The sequence below is a fragment of the Chiloscyllium plagiosum genome, unplaced genomic scaffold, assembly GCF_037043375.1.
Source record: "Chiloscyllium plagiosum isolate Xiang-an unplaced genomic scaffold, Cpla_swu_hap1 HiC_scaffold_12, whole genome shotgun sequence".
NCBI classification, from domain to species: Eukaryota; Metazoa; Chordata; class Chondrichthyes; order Orectolobiformes; family Hemiscylliidae; genus Chiloscyllium; species Chiloscyllium plagiosum.
Genome location: NW_028270150.1, coordinates 103,096,233 through 103,116,398, shown reverse-complemented (window position 1 = coordinate 103,116,398; position 20,166 = coordinate 103,096,233). Strand labels below are relative to the sequence as shown.

The 20,166-nt window shown below is 44.5% G+C and overlaps 1 protein-coding gene across 3 annotated transcripts in view; it reads left to right on the top strand.

Moving 5' to 3' along the window:
• LOC122555475 (complement C3-like) overlaps nucleotides 1-20,166 on the top strand; it is an 83,866-nt gene that overhangs the window by 28,941 nt on the left and 34,759 nt on the right. For all 3 annotated transcript variants that reach the window (XM_087993134.1, XM_087993133.1, XM_087993132.1), the window contains exons 6-8: nucleotides 2,744-2,826; nucleotides 5,604-5,710; nucleotides 9,854-10,027. In XM_087993134.1, the coding sequence (XP_087849260.1) occupies nucleotides 2,744-2,826; nucleotides 5,604-5,710; nucleotides 9,854-10,027 (364 nt within the window). The remainder of the gene's footprint in view (nucleotides 1-2,743; nucleotides 2,827-5,603; nucleotides 5,711-9,853; nucleotides 10,028-20,166) is intronic.

The window sequence follows — 20,166 nt, the reverse complement described above, 5'->3', positions numbered from 1 at the left end:
ACACTGGGCAGCATGGTGGCAGAGTGGTTAGCACTGCTGCCTCACAGCACCAGAGACCCAGGTTCAATTCCCACCTCAGGCAACTGTCTGTGTGGAGTTTGCCCATTCTCCCCGTGTTTGTGTGGGTTTCCTCCCACAGTCCAAAGATGTGCAGGTTAGGTGAATTGGCCATGCTAAATTGCCTGTAGTGTTAGGTGTAGGGGAATGGGTCTGGGTGGGTTGCGGATCGGTGTGGACTTGTTGGGCTGAAGGGCCTGTTTCCACACTGTACATTATCTAATTTGACTGAATGGGGTAGATTATGACTGGATGCAAGCTTCACTTTAAGCAAAAGATGCAGAGGTATTTTGTATTCAATTGTGGGATGTGGGTGTCACTGGCTGGCCAGCATTGATAGCCCATCCCTATTTGCCCTTGAGAAAGCGGTGGTGAGCTGCCTTCTTGAACTGCTGCAGACCACGTGCTGTGGGTTGCCCCACAATGCCAGTACAGAGGGAATTCCAGGGTTTTGACCCAGCAACAGTTATAGAACAGCGATATATTTCCTAGTCAGGATGATGAGTGGCATGGAAGGGAACTTGCAGGTGATGGTGTTCCCATGTATCTGCTGCCCTTATCCTTCTAGATTGAAGTAGTCTTGTGTTTGGAAGGTGCTGTCTAAGGTGGATTTCTGCAGTACGTCTTATAGTACTGCGTACAACGTACTGCAACTGAGCTTTGGTGGGAATGGATGTTTGCTGAGGTGGTGCCAATCAAGTGGACTGCTATGTCCTGGACAGAATCATGTTTCTTAAATGTTGTTGGAGCTGTATCCATCCAAGCAAGTGGGGAGTATTCCATTACAATCCTGACTTGTGCCTTGGAGATGGTGGACAGGCTTTGGGGAGTTCAGAGGAGGGGTTTAACAAGATTATGCTGTCCTTGGGTTTTTTCAGAGGGGTGATTAATGCAGAGAATCTGGGAGGTCTGGCTTTTAGGGCCAATTTGATTGTAGCTAACAGATACTACCTCAGGCAAAAGGCTTTCAAGTTAAAAAAACCACTTGTACAATGCAAGGGGAGCAGGCAATCCTCCCAGCTCAATTTTTCTCTGGTTTGGTTTGGCTTGGGTTTTAGCAATCTGGTTGTTCAGAGCAAGCAAGCAGTCAGTTTTGAGGCTGCTGGTCAAAGAGACATCTCTCCTGTAAGACCCTGTGTTTAAATTTACCTTTTTTTTTGCCAAGGGGTGTTTATGGGGACTGTTGCAGGAATTTGGAACAGAGGCACAGTAGCTCAGTGGTTAGCACTGCTGCCTCACAGCAACAGGTTCCATTCTAGCCTCGGGCGACTGTCTGTGTGAAGTTTGCACATCCTCTGCGTGGGTTTCCTCCGGGTGCTCTGGTTTCCTCCCACAGTCCAAAGATGTGCAGGTCAGGTGAATTGGTCATGCTAAATTGCCCATAGGTTAGGTACGTTAGCCAGAGGGAAATGGATCTGGGTGGGTTACTCTTTGGAGGGTCGGTGTGGACTTGTTGGGCTATTTCCACACTGTAGGGAATCTAATAAGCATAGTTGGGATAATCTTTTGAGATAAAGCTTGGGGTAATCTCTTGAGTTTTTCGGTTAGCTTAAGTTATTCTATATTCTGTTCTCTTTTATTTGTATTTCATTTGGTAATCTTGCAAATAAATGTTGTTTCGTTTAAAACAAAGTGGTAGAGCCAGCTGCATTACTCCTGGAATATCCACCTCACACCTGCTTAAAACAACCAGCAAAATTAGGGTCCAGATTACTTTCTTGAAATGCTTTGAGGGGGTCTGGCCTGGTCCATAACACTTGCCACTGTAGTCCTAACCTCTGACTTGCTCTTGGAGCCACTGCATTTTTACGGTGAGTCCAGTTCAGTTTCTGCTCAATGGTAACCGCTAGGATATTGATAATGGGGGATTCAGTGATGGTAACACCATTGAATATCAAGTAGCAATGGTTAGCTTTCCTGGCATTGTGTCACACGAATGTTACTTGGCACTTGTCAGCCCAAGCCTGGATATTGTGCAGATCTTGTTGCATATGAACATGGATTGCTTCAGTATTTGTGGAGTTGCAATTGGTGCCGAACGTTGTGTAATCATCAGCAAATATCCCCACATCTGATCTTAAAGGGAGCGTGGTGGGGGGTGGGGGGCATGGGGTAAGGTCGTTGATGAAGCAACTGAAGATTGTTGGGCCTGGGACACTACTGTGAGGAACTCCTGAAGAGATGTTCTGGAGCTGAGATGGCTCACCTCCAACAATCTTCCTATATGCCAGGTATGTCTCCATCCAGTGGAGAGTTTGCCCCAGTGCCCATTGATTGCAGTTTTTCTAGGGCTCCTTGATGCCACACTCAGTCAAACGTGGCCTTGGTGTCAAGAGCTGTCACTCCCACCTCACCTCAGAAACTGAACTCTTTTGTCAATGCTCAAACTAATGCTGTAATAAGGTGAGGAGCTGACTGTGGGACTGCTAATCACCGTTAGTATGGCTTTGATATCAAAACTTTATTGAAATCAAATTTCACCATCTGCCATGGTGGGATTTGAACCGATGCTCCCAGAACATTAGCCTGGTTCTCCAGATTATTAACCCAGTAACATCACCACTCCAACACTACCTTCTTCATCAAAGAATCTCAAACTTGCAAGCAGGAATATTAGGTTGTGAAAAGGATTTGAATTATTTATTTTTGAATTACAGGCAATCAAATCACATATGTTTAATTTTAGGATTGGAGGCTTTGAGATACAGGGACCTTCTGCATTATATTTTGCCTACGAAGGTTACAAATTCTTTCAAATCAAGGAGCACGGTGAGTTTTCATTCACAACTTGCCCACATTGCATACCTAGACTGGATGTAAGCTGCATGAAACCACACTCTATTACGAGTTGATTTTTTTTGTTAAAGTTTTAATCTTGATTTAACATTTGATGTGGATCTATGACAAAATAGACCCCCAGCCCAAAAAGATTTCACTGTCGATCCAAAGTCTGACAACTGAGAAATGATATCCCTGCTTGTTGTTTTGTTTTTCCAAATGCTCCTCCTCCCATTATTACCAAAATCTTTAAGCAAGATTACCTTGGCCTTGAGGTGAATTCACGTGGTGAAGCTAATCCCTGACAGGTTCAATACTGTGGTTAGTCAGATGGTGACATAAAGCCCCTTCATACCTGAAGAATGAAAATCAGAAATATAAAGGGTTGTTTCAATTGCCTTGCTGAGTGGTTAATGGAACCATGTTTAACCTATATGTTGTGATGAAAGGAATTTAGTGTGCTTAGCTGCAGTTAACTGCTTAGATGTTTTCTGACCAGCAAAATCATCTCAGATTAAATAATATTGACAGGTTTATTGTAGTAAAATAAACCCAATTAAGTTAACCAACACATGGAAACCTAACTTAAGGACTCTAAGATATTCTTGTTCGCTTTTTGTGTCTTTGATGACTCTTAATAAGTGCTGAAGAAAGTCTATCATTACAATGAATCCTGCATGACAATGATTACAACATTAATAGCTGTTTGGTTGTACAGATGTTGAATATTGCTGGAAAAAGGCACATTTTGTCAAAGTCTTTAGTCTTACATTATTTTTAGATGTTGTATTTTCCATGGCAACTGCTCTACCAATTAGAATTCCTTGCCAAACGATCAGCACATCCTTTGTACATAATGTCAAAGCTGACATAATGCTTTGTTGGTATTCTTATAAATTGTCCTGATGACAAACAAAATGTGTCTTCGTTTCAGCCATACTCAATTATAGCATGATCAAATATAGGCTAAAGATAGTCATTCTCTCACATGCAGTAACTATTTTTCTAGTTTATTACTATGATTTTGTACTTTTAAAGGTTGATAATGCTGGCCTTTTTATTTCTTTATCTTCTAACTATTTTTCCCCATTGTTACCTAAGATGGCACCATAAGTGGTGACCTATAATCTGTTCACCGTACTCATGTGAGTACATGTGACAGTGAAGCTAACTCTATTCCCAATTCTAACTGACCTACATGGAAGTAACTATTTATCATCTCACTTAACAAGGCATGTTGGCCATATGGTCACCTAAGGATAGTTGGAACTTTACAGTTCTACCTTGCATTTTAAAACAAACTACAAATCTACCTTGACATACAATTAAACCAATATTTCAAGAATAAATCGCTTACAGTCCAGAGTAAGTTCTTAGCAGCTTGATGTATCTTTATGTATCTTTATCTCCAATTTTCCTTTGAGGCGAAGTCTTTCCCAACCTTAACTCTATGTGCAGTCAAAGACACTGACTGCTCTGGTCTGTGTGCATCCCATTCTTCTATCTGAAGACTTTTGTCCTTTTCTCTGTAGCTCAGTCAGTCGACTGTTATTAATTTTTTATATTTGTAGCATGCCTAGCTGAGTCACAAAGACAAGTCCAATCCCATCACATCGTTCTGGAGCTCTTTGTGTTGAATTCATGAGGCTCTGTCCCCGGTTACGACATCACCCACCCCATTTTTACTCGACACTATGCTCACTTGCTTCATGACGATGACCTGAATGATGTCTTTTAACTTCGATACCTCAATCAAAATGTCATATTAAAGTCATTCACCCCACAGTTTCTGAATTAAATGGATTAATGTTTTAACACTGTGTGAGGGAAGATTAAGTGTTCCCAGGAGCTTAGAAGACTGACAAGTGAACTTAATCAAACACACAAAACACTCTTACAGGGATCAAAGGAGTAGATGCAGGATTCATGGAATTCCTAAGCGAGGAAGCAGGCCATTCTGCCCATTGTGTCCACACCAACCCTCCAAAGAGCGTCCCACTCAGACCCACCCATTCTCCATATTTCCCATGGCTATTCCACCTAACCTGTACACATTTTTGGATTGTGGGAGGAAAGCAGAGCACCCAAGGGAAACCCGTGGGATGTAGTGCAGACTAGGTGGACTAGCCATGGAAAATGCAGGATTAGAGGGAGCGGGTATGGGGGGTGGGACTGGATAGGATGCTCTTTAGAGGGTTGGTTTGGACTCAATGGGGCCAAAAGACTTGCTTCCACACTTTAGGGATTCTGTGATTCTAACAATGCTCTTTCTCACAAGCCGAAACGTTCTATTCAGTTCAAAATTTGTAGGTCCCTCAACTTTACTTTCCCCAAGAGACACTGTCTTGTCAATCGCTGTCTGGTGTATTTAGCAACATGTTTGTGGTTTTGTCTTTTCAAATCTCCTCTACACTCTCTGCAGTGTTTGAATGACCTATCAATAATACGGAGACTGGTCCTGCCTGGTTTGGTTGCAGGTTTAACCTGACCTCTCCTACAATCTCAATCTCTCTAGAAGCAAATCCCAGCATTTGATTGGCTTTTATCACTGGCTAACTGCTGCCTTAGGTTTTTGAGTATTCCGCATCCCAGCTCGATGTTAATGTTTGAATAGGTTTTTCATCTTTGTCTTGTCTTTTCAAGGCGGGTTGCACACATACTTTGTGACCGCACACTGTGTGAGGGAATTCTGGGAAAATGCCAGTGGTAACTCATTCTCTGTTTTAGTTAATCAACCAATGTAAACCTTTTTCTGCCCTGACATGTAGATGACATGGAAGAAAAGAAGAGTGACGCAGTAGATGTTCTAAAATATAAAATCAATCTAACAAAAACAAGACGCTACTTTATACCTGGAGCCTCTTTCCGAATTCTGGTAAGTACAAACTCACAAGGAAACCACCGAGGGAGGAGGGAGGCAGGGGCTACTTAATTCGACATTGGTCATGACATCAGAAAGGTGACATCGCCACTTTGAAATTTAGTTCTGCGGCTTCCTTAATGTCAGATGCATGGTGCAACAAATAATGCTACCATATTTACGTTCTCAGTAATAGTCGCATCTATTACTGGCACATCTCTGCATGAAGGAGAGACTGATATAGTTGGCTAGAAAGAGTGAGGAAGAGATAAACAGAGTTGTGCTGGTGAAAGAAGTGCCAGATCTATTTCTGGCAATTAAATCATAGAAGCCTTACAGTGTGGAACCAGGCCATTCAGCCCATTGAGTGCTCTGAAGACCCAAACCCGTAATCCTGCATTTTCTATGGGTAACCCGCACATCCCTGGACACTATGAGCAACATAGCATGGCCAATCCACTAACCTGCACATGTTTGGACTGTGGGAGGATACCAGAACACCTGAAGGAAACCCACACAGACACAGAGAGAACATGAAAACTCCACGCAGTCAGCCAAGGGTCCCTTGCGCTGTAAGGCAGCTGTTGTGCCAGACAACCAAATCAGCAACACCCACACTTAGGAGCAAGGTTTCACTTTGTTTCTTTTTAATGTCCTTTAAGTGCATCTAGTTTGGAAATTAGTCTGTGGGATGGCAGGAGGAACTATGAGTTAAAATATCAATCACCTGAATTTAACACAAGACACAGGGCAGAATTTCCAAAGACAAGCCCCTGGACCAGTTTTTTAAGACCATAAGACCATAAGCCATAGGAGCAGAAATTAGACCATTCAACCCATTGAATCTTCGCGGCCATTCAATCATGACTGATAAGTTTTTCAACCCCATTCTCCCGCTTTCTCCCCTTAACCCTTGACTCCCTTGACAATCAAGAACCTATCTATCTCCCTTTTTAATTTACTCAGTGACCTGGCATCCACAGCCTTCTGCAGCAATAAATTCCATCAATTCACCACTCTCTGGCTGAAGAAGTTTCTCCTTATCTCCTTCCCTTTACTCCAAGGCCGCACCCTCAGGTGCTAGTCTCTCTTACCAATGCAAACATCTTCCCAACATCCATTCAGTGTTCCGTAAGTTTCAATTAGATCCCCCTTCATTCTTCTAAGCTCCATTGAGTACAGACCTAGACTTCTCAAACATTCCTCATATGTTAAGCTTTTCATTCCTGGGACCATTCTCGAGAACCTGCTCGGAACACACTCCAGGGTCATTCCATCCTTCCTGAGATATGGGGCACGAAATCGCACAAAGTACTTTTCTTGTAAGTACACATGAGCATAAATAATAGTCACCAGAGAGTGCTCTTACATTCCTCAGTCCTGTGTCAAATGTTACCTATTAGCAATACCATTAACGTACCGCAAGTGCCCTCATTTTATCAACATCACACAAATCTGTCTGTCTCGAAACTCTCCGTAATCGCAAAGTTCAAAGAAAGGTTTCAAAGCCACAATAGATGTCCTCACCAGGCAACTGATCCCTTGTTCCAAACCAATATCTATCTGTAACCTCCAGTGGCTTAGCTTTGTAATTCATGGCAATCGCATGCCTTTTGGTTTAGCCAGGGCCAAGCAATGTCCTGAGTGTTTCATACACTTCTGGGCTGCCTCAGTCAGAAAGATCTCCCTTTATCATTCCCCTCCGAGCTGATTAGCAACTAGATTATCAGGAGCATCCAGGATGCTTTCTAAAGTGTCACATATGCTGGAAGACTCCCAGTCCTGGCTATACCCTCCCAATTTCCCGCTGATGGTTGTTGAATGCAGTCACCATTGAACGTCACTCCTTTCATGGGAAAGTGAAGATCAGATTGTTGAAAACATTTCTGAGCAAAAAGGAAAATCAGTCTGGCAATCGCTTGACTGGCTCGCTGGGAGCTTCCCCAACCCAAGCTTTGTAACAGTTAGGGAAATCCAAAAAGCTGACCTCTTTGCCAACTGCGATACATTGTTAAGGCAGCACATTGGGAAGATGAACAATAAGGGAGGCATGGTTAGCTCGATTACTTCACAGCACCAGGGATTTGATTCCACCCTCGGAGTCTGTGTGGAGTTTGTACATTCTCCCCGCGTCTGTGTGGGTTTCCTCCAGGTGCTCCAGTTTCCTCCCACAATCCAAAGATGTGCAGGTTTGGTGGATTGGCCGTTCTACATTGTCTATAGTATCCAAGGTTGTGCAGGCCAAGTTGGTTTGCCATGGGAAATGCAGGGTCGATGTGTACTTGATGCAGCTCAGTGGTTAGCACTGCAGCCTCACAGCGCCAGGGACCCGAGTTCGATTCCTGCCTCAGGTGACTGTGCGGAGTCCCCATGTCTGTGTGGGTTTCCTCCAGGTGCTCCAGTTTCCTCCCACAATCCAAAGGTGTGCAGGTGAGATGAATTGGCCATGCTAAATTGTCCATAGTGTTAGGTGCAATAGTCAAGGATAAATATAGGGTAGGGGAATGGGTCTGGGTGGGTTACTCTTCGGAGGGTCAGTGTGGAATTGTTGGGCTGAAGGGTCTGTTTCCATACTGTAGGGAATCTAATCTAAAAAACAAGGCATGCTTCCATACTGTAGGGTTTATTCTGGTATATGTGAAAGGCTATAACCAGCACTATTACAAGAATAAAAAAAGTGTGATGTTTTGCTTTTCATGACCCAAGGATATCTCAAGGTGCTTTATAGTCAAAGATGTACTTTCTCCCTTTAATCTTTCGTGGGACTTGGGTATTGCTGTAACATCAACATTTGTTACCCATCCCTATTCATCCTTGGACCGAGTGACTTGCTGAGTAAACCATTTCAGAAGGTAGTGCCAATACCATTGCCATGAATCTGGAGTCATGTGTAGACCAGATTCAGGTAACGACAGCAGATTTCCCTCCCTAAAGTGAATTACATGTGTTTTTACAACAATTGATGTTAGTTTCATGGTCACCATCACTGGTACTTATTTGACATTCCCGAATTTATTAAGTACTGCTGAAGGGTGGTTACTGTCGGAAGGTAGGGAACAGGATCCCTGTGTACACTCTGCCAGATCCTGCAGTCGGCAACGTGACAAAAAGCAGGTATTCTTATTCAAGACTGGTACCTGAGGGATGTTGAGAGATATTGACAACAGCACTGGAACAGCTAACCTGCTATTAGAATCATCAAATTTTAGAATCCCTACAGTGTGGAAGCAAGCCATTCAGCCAAAGACATCCATGCCAACCCTCCTCCCACCCAGACCCACTCTATCCCTGTAGCTCTGCATTTTGCATGGCTCATCCACCTAACCTACACATCCCTGGACACTATGGGCAATTTAGCAAGGCCAATCTGCCCTAATCTGCACACCCCTGAACTCTATGGGCAATTTAGCTTTGCTAATCCACCCTAACTTGCACGTCCCTGGACACGATGGGCAACTTAGCATGACCAATCCACCCTAACCTGCACGTCCCTGGACATTATAGGCAATTTAGCATGACCAATCCATCCTAATCTGCACGTCCCTGGACATTATGGGCAATTTAACATGACCACTCCACCCTAACCTGCACATTCCTGGACATTATGGGCAATTTAGCATGGCCAATCCACCCTAACCTGCACATTCCTGGACATTACGGGCAATTTAGCATGACCAATCCACCCTAACCTGCACGTCCCTGGACATTATGGGCAATTTAACATGACCACTCCACCCTAACCTGCACATTCCTGGACATTATGGGCAATTTAGCATGACCAATCCACCCTAACCTGCACGTCCCTGGACATTATGGGCAATTTAACATGACCACTCCACCCTAACCTGCACGTCCCTGGACATTATGGGCAATTTAGCATGGCCAATCCACCCTAACCTGCACGTCCCTGGACATTATGGGCAATTTAACATGACCACTCCACCCTAACCTGCCCGTATTTGGACATCTTATTCAAAGGAGTACCATGAAGTCTTACATATTCACCTGAGAAGGTAGACATAGTTTAAATATGCAGCAGCAAAGGGTCACCAGTTTAACACAGTATAGATTTGACTTGACAGAAGAAGAAATGATTTTAATTGGAAGGAAGAATACTGTTGCACATTGATGGATAACAAACCCAATGTTGTTCCACAGGCATTGGTGACCTATCCGGATGGGTCCCCGGTCCCTGAAACGCCAGTCAAAATTAAAATAATCATCTCAGCGGGGAAGACCCTCGAAGCTACTCAGGAAGGATTAACCGACAGGATTGGTGAACTGAGTCTCTCCTTCAATGTTCCTGAAAATGCAAAAGATATATACATCAGTGTGAGGATATATTCTCAAGAAACATTTTATTGTCCCCTGTCCTGGACGAGCAATAGATTGGCAGTTCTTCCATGGTTTTTCAAATCCCTGCACAACTCCTGTCCTGCATGTTTCTGTAATCTTATCCATCTCCATAATCCTCCAAGATATCTGCTCTCCCCTATTTGATAATTTCCATTAGAACATACAACATGGCAGTGCAGTACCAGCCCTTTGGCCCCTTGATGTTTCACCAACCTGTGAAACCAATCTTAAACCCATCTAACCTACACTATTCCATTTTCATCTATATGTTTATCCACTGACCATGTAAATGCCCTTAAAGTTAGTGAGTATACTACTGTTGCAGACGGGGCATTGCATGGCCAAGTAAGGAAACTACCTCTGACATCTGTCCTATATCTATCACCTCTCAATTTAAAGCTATGCCACCTCGTGCTAGCCGTCACCATCTGAGGAAAAAGGCTCTCACTGTCCACCTTATCTAATACTCTGATTATCTGATATGTCTCAATTAAGTCACCTCTCAACCTTCTTCTTTCTAATAAAAATAGCCTCAAGTCCCTCAGCCTTTCCTCATAAGACCTTCCCTCCATACCAAGCAACATCCGAGTAAATCTCTTAACGGTTTCCAAAGATTCCACATCCTCCCTATAATGCAGTGACCAGAACTGTACACGATACTCCAAATGTGGCCGCACCAGCGTTTTGTACAGCTGCAGCATGACCTCATGGATCTGAAACTCAATCCCCCTACCAGTAAAAGCCAATACACTATATGCCTTTTTAGCAACCCTATCAACCTGGGTGGCAACTTTCAGGGATCTATGTACATGGACATTGAGATCTCTCTGCTCATCTACACTACCAAGAACTTTACTATGAGTCCAGTACTCTTTATTCCGGTTGCTCCTTCTAAAGTGAACCACCTCACATTTTTCCACATTAAACTCCATTTGCCACCTCTCAGCCCAGCTCTGCAACTTATCTATGCCTCTATAACCGACAACATCTTTCATTACTATCCACAACTCCATCGACCTTAGTGCAAATTTACACACTCATCCAGGACATTTGTAAAAATGACCTTCTCAATGAACTCGATGAGGTTTCTGATGCATAACCTATGCTTCACAAAACCGTGTTGACTATCCCTAATCAACTTATTTCCTTCTAGATGATTCTAAATCCTATCTCTTATAACCTTTTCCAACACTTTACCCACAACTGAGTAAGGCTATAATTACCAGGGTTGCCTCTACTCCCCTTCTTGAACAGAGGAAATAACATTTGTTATTCTCCAGTCTTCTGGTACTATTCCGGTAGACAATGACAACATGAAGATCAATGCCAAAGGCTCTGCAATCTCCTCCCTGGCTTCCCAGAGGATCCTAGGATAAATCCCATCTGGCCCAGGGGACTTATCTATTTTCACACATAGAACATAGAACATAGAAGAATACAGCGCAGTACAGGCCCTTCGGCCTCGATGTTGTGCCGATCCAAGCCCACCTAACCTACACTAGCCCACTATCTCCATATGCCTATCCAATGCCCACTTAAATGCCCATAAAGAGGGAGAGTCCACCACTGCTACTGGCAGGGCATTCCATGAACTCACGACTCGCTGAGTAAAGAACCTACCCCTAACATCTGTCCTATGCCTACCACCCCTTAATTTAAAGCTATGTTCCCTCGTAATAGCTGACTCCATACGTGGCAAAAGGTTCTCACGGTCAACCCTATCTAAACCCCTAATCATCTTGTACACCTCTATCAAGTCACCCCGAAACCTTCTTTTCTCCAATGAAAACAACCCCAAGTGCCTCAGCCTTTCCTCATACGATCTTCCTACCATACCAGGCAACATCCTGGTAAACCTCCTCTGCACCCGTTCCAGTGCCTCCACATCCTTCCTATAGTATGGCGACCAAAACTGCACACAATACTCCAGATGTGGCCGCACCAGAGTCTTATACAACTGCAACATGACCTCAGGACACCGTAACTCTATTCCTCTACCAATAAAAGCCAGTACGCCATATGCCTTCTTCACCGCACTATTTACCTGGGTGGCAACTTTCAGAGATCTGTGTACATGGACACCAAGATCCCTCTGCTCATCCACACTACCAAGTATCCGACCATTAGCCCAGTACCCCATCTTTTTGTTACTCTTACCAAAGTGAATCACCTCACACTTAGCTGCATTGAATTCCATTTGCCACCTTTCAGCCCAGCTCTGCAGCTTATCTTTATCCCGCTGTAACCTGCCACATCCTTCCTCACTGTCTACAACTCTTCCGACTTTCGTATCATCCGCAAACTTGCTCACACAACCTTCTAACCCCTCCTCCAGGTCATTTATAAAAATGACAAACAGCAATGGTCCCAAAACAGATCCTTGCGGAACACCGCTAGTAACGGCACTCCAAGATGAACCTTTGCCATCAACTACTACCCTCTGTCTTCTTCCAGCCAGCCAATTCCTAATACAAACCTCCAACTCACCCACAATGCCATACCTCCGTATTTTTTGCAGTAGTCTACCATGGGGAACCTTATCAAACGCCTTACTAAAATCCATATACACCACATCTATCGCTTTCCCCTCGTCCACCTCCTTAGTCACCTTCTCAAAGAATTCAGTAAGGTTTGTGAGACACGACCTGCCCTTCACAAAACCATGCTGACTATCCTTGATCACATTATCCCTATCCAGATGTTCATAAATCCTATCCCTTACAATTCTCTCTAAGACTTTGCCCACAACAGAAGTGAGACTCACCGGCCTATAGTTACTAGGGTTATCCCTACTCCCCTTTTTGAACAAGGGAACCACATTTGCTAGCCTCCAATCTTCTGGCATTACTCCTGTAGACAACGAGGACATAAAAATCAAGGCCAATGGCTCTGCAATCTCCTCCTTTGCTTCCCAGAGAATCCTAGGATAAATGCCATCAGGCCCAGAGGACTTATCTATTTTCACCCTTTCCAGAATTTCCAACACCTCTTCTCTACATACCTCAAAGCCTTCCATTCCACTTAATTGTGACTCAGTATTCACATCAACAACAATGTCCTGTTCCTGAGTGAATACTGACGAAAAGTATTCATTCAGTGTCTCCCCAATCTCTTCAGCCTCCACACGCAACTTCCCACTACTATTCTTGACTGGACCTATTTCAACCCTAGTCATTCTTTTATTCCTGACATACCTATAGAAAGCCTTAGGGTTTTCTCTAATCCTACCAACTAAGGACCTTTCATGTCCCCTCCTTGCTGCTCTTAGCTCTCTCTTCAGATCCTTCCTGGCTCCCTTATAACTCTCAATCGCCCCAATTGAACCTTCACGCCTCATCTTTACATAGGCCGCCCTCTTCCATTTAACAAGGAATTCCAATTCCTTATTAAACCACGGCTCCCTCACACGACCCTTTCCTCCCTGCCTGATGGTTACATACTTATCAAGGACACTCAATAGTTGCTCCTTGAACAAGCTCCACATATCGATTACGCCCTTGACTTGAAGCTTACTTTTCCAAGCCACACATCCTTAAGTCATGCCTCACCACATCATAATTTCCCTGCCCCCAGCTATAACTCTTGCCCTGCAGTGCACACTTATCCCTCTCCATCACTAGAGTAAAAGTCACCGAATTGTGGTCACTGTCCCCAAAGTGCTCACCTACCTCTAATTCTAACACCTGGCCTGGTTCCTTAACCGAGAACCAAATCCAGTATGGCCTCACCTCTTGTTGGCCTGTCTACATATTGTGTCAGGAAACCCTCCTGCACACATTGGACAAACACTGACCCATCTAACGAACTTGAGCTATAGCTTTCCCAATCAATATCAGGAAAGTTAAAGTCCCCCATAACAACCACCCTATTACTTTCACTCTTCTCTTGATCATCCTCGCAATCCTTTCTTCTACGATTCTGGAACTATTAGGAGGCCTGTAAAAGACTCCTAACAGGGTGACCTCACCTTTCCTATTCCTAACCTCAGCCCAAACTACCTCAGATGGCGAGTCTTCATCCATCATCCTTTCCACCACTGTAATACTATCTTTGACAAGCAATGCCACAGCTCCCCCTCTTTTACCCCCACCTCTGACCCTACTAAAACATTTAAATCCTGGAACCTGCAACAGCCAATCCTGTCCCTGTTCTACCCATGTCTCCGTAATAGCCACAACATCGAAGTCCCAGGTACCAACCCACGCTGCAAGTTCACCTACCTTATTTTGTATACTTCTTGCATTGAAGTATACACACTTCAAGCCACTTTCCTGTTTACAGACACCCTCCTTTGAGATTGATGCCATGTTCCTAACCTCCCTACACTCCAGGTCCTGCACCCTAAAGCTACAGTCTGGGTTCCCATGCCCCTGCAGAGTTAGTTTAAACCCCCCCCCCAAGAGCACTAGCAAACCTCCCAGACTTTCCACTCCAACACTTTCCAGAATTGCTAACACCTTCTCCTTGTGAACCTCAATCCCATTTGGTCTAGTCTAGTGGCCTGTATCTCTGTATTCTCCTCAATAACATTGTCTGTTTCCAATGTGAATACTAATGAAAAGTATTCATTTCACGCTTCCCCTATCTCCTCTGACTCCACGCACAACTTCCTACAACTTGATTGGCCCTAATCTTACTCTAGTCAGTCTTTTATTCCTGATATGCCTATAGAAAGCCTTAGGGTTTTCCTTGATCCTGCCTGCCAATGACTTCTCATGTCCCCTGCTGACTCTTCTTAGCTCTCTCTTTAGGTCTTTCCTGGCCAACTTGTAACTCTCAAGCGCCCTAACTGAGCCTTCACATCTCATCCCAACATAAGCCTCCTTCTTCCTCTTGACAAAAGATTCAACTTCCTTGGTATACCACGGCTCCCTCGCTTGACGACTTCCTACCTGCCTGACAGGTACATACTTATCAAGGACACACAGTAGAAAAAGTTCTGGGATGCATCTGATCAGGTCTCTGGGATTTACCTACCTTTATGTGTTTTAATATGTCCTCTCCTGTAATGTTGGCATTTTTCAAGATATCACTATTTATTTTTCATGATTCCTAGTTTTCATGTAATTCTCCGTAATCAACACAAAATATACGTTTGAGATCAACCCATCTGCTGCGGTTCCATTCATAGATGGCCATTTTATTTGTTAAGGGGCCCTATTCTCCTCCGAGTTACTCTTTTGCCCTTAATATACTTTCAGCTCTTTGGATTCTCCTTAACTCTATTTGCCAAAGCTCTCATGTCCCCTTTGCCCTCCTGTTTTCTCTCTTGAATATACTCCTACTATCTTTATGCTCCTCTTAAGGATTCACTTGATCCCAGATACATAGGTCTGTCATACAGAATCCCTACAGTGTGGAAACAGGCCATTTGACTCAACAAGTCCATGCTGACTCTCTGAAAAGTAACCCTACCCTATTACTCAACATTTACCCCTAACGCACCTAACCTACACATCCCTGAACACTAGGGCAATTCAGCACGGCCAATTCACCTAACCTGCATATCTTTGGATTGCGGGATGAAACCAAAGCACCAGGAGGAAACCCACACAGACATGGGGAGAATGTGCAAACTCCACACAGACTGTCGCCTGAGGCTGGAATCGAACACAGGTTCCTGGTGCTGTGAGGCAGCAGTACTAACCACTGAGGCACTATTTCTTTTCAATGTCTCAAGTCATCCAGCATTCCCTACAGCTACCGGCCTTGACCATCACCTTAACAGAAACATATCGTCCCTGGAATTATTTTTGAAGGCCTCCCACTTTCCATCCATCCCTTTATCTGCAGATAGCCACCCCCAATCAACTTTTGAAAGTAGAATATAGAACTGAACAGTATAAGTTCTTCGGCCCTCAATGTTGCGCTGATCTGTGGAACCAATCTGAAGTCCATCTAATCTATGCTATTTCATTCTCGTCCATATGTTTATCGAATGCCCATTGAAATGCCCTTAAATTTGGGCACTGTTGCACTGTTGCAGGCAGGGCATTCCACACCCCTACTACTGTCTGAGTAAAGAAACTACCCCTGACATCTGTCCTATATCTATCACCCCTCAATTTAAAGCTATGTCCCCTCATGCTAGCCATCACCATCTGAGGAAAAAGGCTCTCCCTATCCACCCTATCTAACCCTCTGATTATCTTATAGATCTCAATTAAGTCGCCTCTCTACCTACTTCTCTCTAATGAAAACAGCCTCAAGTCCCTCAGCCTTTCCACTTAAGACCTTCCCTCCATACTAAGCAACATATGAGTAAATCTCCTCTGAAGCCTTTCCAAAGCTTTCACATCCTCCCTATAATGCGGTGACCAGAACTGTACACAATACTCCAAGTGTGGCCGCACCAGAGTTTTGTACAGCTGCAGCATGACCTCATGGTTCCGAAAAGCAATCCTCTACTAATAAGTGCTAACACACCGAATTCCTTCTTAACAACCCTGTCAACCTGGATGGTAACTTTCAGGGATCTATACACACGGACACTGAGATCTCTCTACTCATCTACAATACCAAGCATCTTACCATTAGCCCAGTACTCTTTATTCCTGTTGCTCCTTCCGAAGTGAATCACCTCACACTTTTCCGTATTAACTCTATTTGCCATTTTTCAGCCCAGCTCTGCAGCTTATCTATGTCTCTCTGTAACCTACAACATCCTTCATCACTATCCACAACTGTACCGGCTTTCGTGTCATCCGCAAATTTACTAACCCATCCTTCTACGACCTCATCTAGGTCATTTGTAAAAATGACTGACAGCCGTAGATCCAAAACAGATCCTTGCAGTATATCACTAGTAACTGAACTCCAGGATGAACATTTCCCATCAACCACCACCCTCTGTCTTCTTTCAGCTAGCCAATTTCTGATCCAAACCGCTAAATCACCCTCCATCCCATGCCTCTGTATTTTGTGCAATATCCTACCATAGGGATCTTTATGGAACGCTTTACTGAAGTCCATATACAGCACAGCACATCAATGGCTTTACCCTCATCCACCTATTTGGTCACCTTCTCAAAGAACTCCATAAGGTTTGTGAGGCACAACCTACCCTTCACAAAACTGTGTTGAATATCCCTAATCAATTTATTTGTTTCTAGATGATTATAAATCCTATCTCTTATAACCTTTTCCAACACTTTACCCACAACCCAAGTAAGTCTCACTGGTCTATAATTCCCAGCGTTGTCTCTACTCCCCTTCTTGAACAAGGGGACAACATTTGCTATCCTCCAGTCTTCTGGCACTATTCCTGTAGACAATGATGACATAAAGATTAAAGCCAAATTCTGCAATCTCCTCCCTGGCTTCCCAGAGAATCCTGGGATAGATCCCATCCAGCTCAGAGGACTAATCTATTTTCACACTTTCCAGATTACTCACATTCTTGTGAACCTCAATCCCATTTGGTCTAGTAGCCTGCATCTCAGTATTCTTCTTGACAACATTGTCTTTCCCCAATGTGAATACTGATAAAAAAATTTCATTTAGCTCTTCCCCCATCTCCTCTGACTCCACACACAACTTCCCACTACTTTCCTTGATTGGCCCTAATCTTACTCTCGGTAAAAACAATGACTGCAGATGTTGGAAACCAGATTCTGGATTAGTGGTGCTGGAAGAGCACAGCAGTTCAGGCAGCACCCAAGGAGCACTCCAGGCTCACTGCCTTTATTCCTGATCTCCCCACCCCCACCCTCCTCTAGCTTATTTCTCTACGATCCAGGCTCACTGCCTTTATTCCTGATCCTCACCACCAGACGCGTGGAGGAAGAACGCCTCATCTTCCGCCTCGGAACACTTCAACCCCAGGGCATCAATGTGGACTTCAACAGTTTCCTCATTTCCCCTTCCCCCACCTCACCCTAGTTCTAAACTTCCAGCTCAGCACTGTCCAGACTTGTCCTACCTGCCTATCTCCTTTTCTACCTATCCACTCCACCCTCTCCTCCCTGACCTATCACCTTCATCCCCTCACCCACTCACCCATTGTACTCCATGCTACTTTCTCCCCACCCCCACCCTCCTCTAGCTTATCTCTCCACGCTCCAGGCTCACTGTCTTTATTCCTGATGAAGGGCTTTTGCCCGAAATGTCGATTTCAAAGTTCCTTGGATGCTGCCTGAACTGCTGTGCTCTTCCAGCACCACTAATCCAGAACCTAATCTTACTCTAGTCATTCTTTTATTCCTGATAAACCTATAGAATGCTTTAGGGTTTTCCTTGATCCTACCTATCTCATGTCTCTCCCAGGCTCTTCTTAGCTCTCTCTTTAGGTCTTTCCTGGCTAACTTGTAACTCTCAAGTGCCCTAACTGAGCCTTCACGTCTCATCCTAACGTAAGCCTTCTTCTTCCTCTTGACAAAAGATTCAACTTCTTTAGTAAACCACAGCTCCCTCACTCGATCACTTCCTCCCTGCCTGACATACTTATCAAGGACACACAGTAGCTGTTCTTTGAAACAACTTCACATTTCAAATGTGCCCATCCACTGTAGTTTCCTTCCGCATCCCAAGCATCCTGAATCTTGCCTAATTGCATCTTAATTAGATTCCCTACAGTGAGGAAATAGGCCCTTTGGCCCAACAAGTCCACTCTGATCCTCCACAGAGTAATCCACTCCAACCCATTTCCCTCTGAATAATGCACCTAATTATATGGGCTATTTAGCATGGCCAATTCACCTGGCTTGCACATTATTGGACTGGGGGAGGAAACCAGAGCACCCGGAGGAAACCCATGCAAGCATGGGAAGAATGTGCAAACTTCACACAGAATTGAACCCAGATCCCTGGTGCTGTCAGGCAGCGGTGCTAACCACTAAGCCACCCTGCCACCCATAATTGCCTTTTCCCAGCTGTAGCTATCCTGTCCTGTACATCTCTGGAACTATTCGGAGGCCTATAGAAAATCCTCAGTCGATGTGTCTTCAAATGTCCTTTTTGTCACCATAATACAGTCCTTGACTAACAATGTCACACCCCCCCCCTCTTTTACCATCTTCTCTGTTCTTACTGAAACATCTAAATCCTGGAACCCGCAATCATTTCTGTCCCTGGTCTACCCAGGAATGATTAGATTAGATTAGATTACATTACAGTGTGGAAACAGGCCCTTCGACCCAACAAGTCCACACCGACCCGCCGAAGCGAAACCAACCCATACCCCTACATTTACCCCTTACCTAACACTACGGGTAATTTAGTATGGCCAATTCACCACATCTTTGGACTGTGGGAGGAAACTGGAGCACCCGGAGGAAACCCACGCAGACACGGGGAGAACGTGCAAACTCCACGTTTGGCCGCAACAATTGAAGCCCTAGGTACCAACCCATGCTGCAAGTTCACCCACCTTATTCCGGATGCTGCTGACATTGAAGTAGACACACTTCAAGCCACCTTCTTGCTTGCCGGTGAACTGTTGTGACTTTGAAACAATACTTATGACCTCACTACTCTGTATCTCCTGGATACTTGGAACTGCAATTTCGGTTCCCATCCCCCTGCTGAATTAGTTTAAACTCTCCCAACGAACATTAGCAAATTTCTCCCCTCCACTGGATACAGGCAACCCTCTGGTTCAGGTGTAGATAATCCTCTTTGTAGAGGTCCCCCCCCATCCCAGAATGAGTCCCAATTATCCAGGTATCCGAAACCCTCCCTCCTGCACTATCCCTGTAGCCATGTGTTCAAATCCTCTCTCTCCCTATTCCTTGCCTCATTAGCATGTGGCACGGGCAACAAACCAGAGATAACAATTCTGTTTGTTCGAGCTCTAAGCTTCCACCCTAGCTCCCTGAATTTCTGCCTTACATCACTATGCCATTTCCTACCTATGTCATTGGTGCCTATGTGGACCACGACTTGGGATTGCTCCCCCTCCCCCTTAAGGATTCCAAAAACATGATCAGAGACATCATGAACCCTGGCACCTGGGAGGCAACACACCAACCGTGAGTCTCTCTCATTTCCATAGAACCTCCGATCTGTCCCCCTAATTATGGAGTCTCCAATGACTAAAGCTCTGCTCCTCTCCCTCCTTCCCTTCTTAGCAACAGGGACAGACTCTGTGCCAGAGACCTGTAACCTATGGCTTTCCC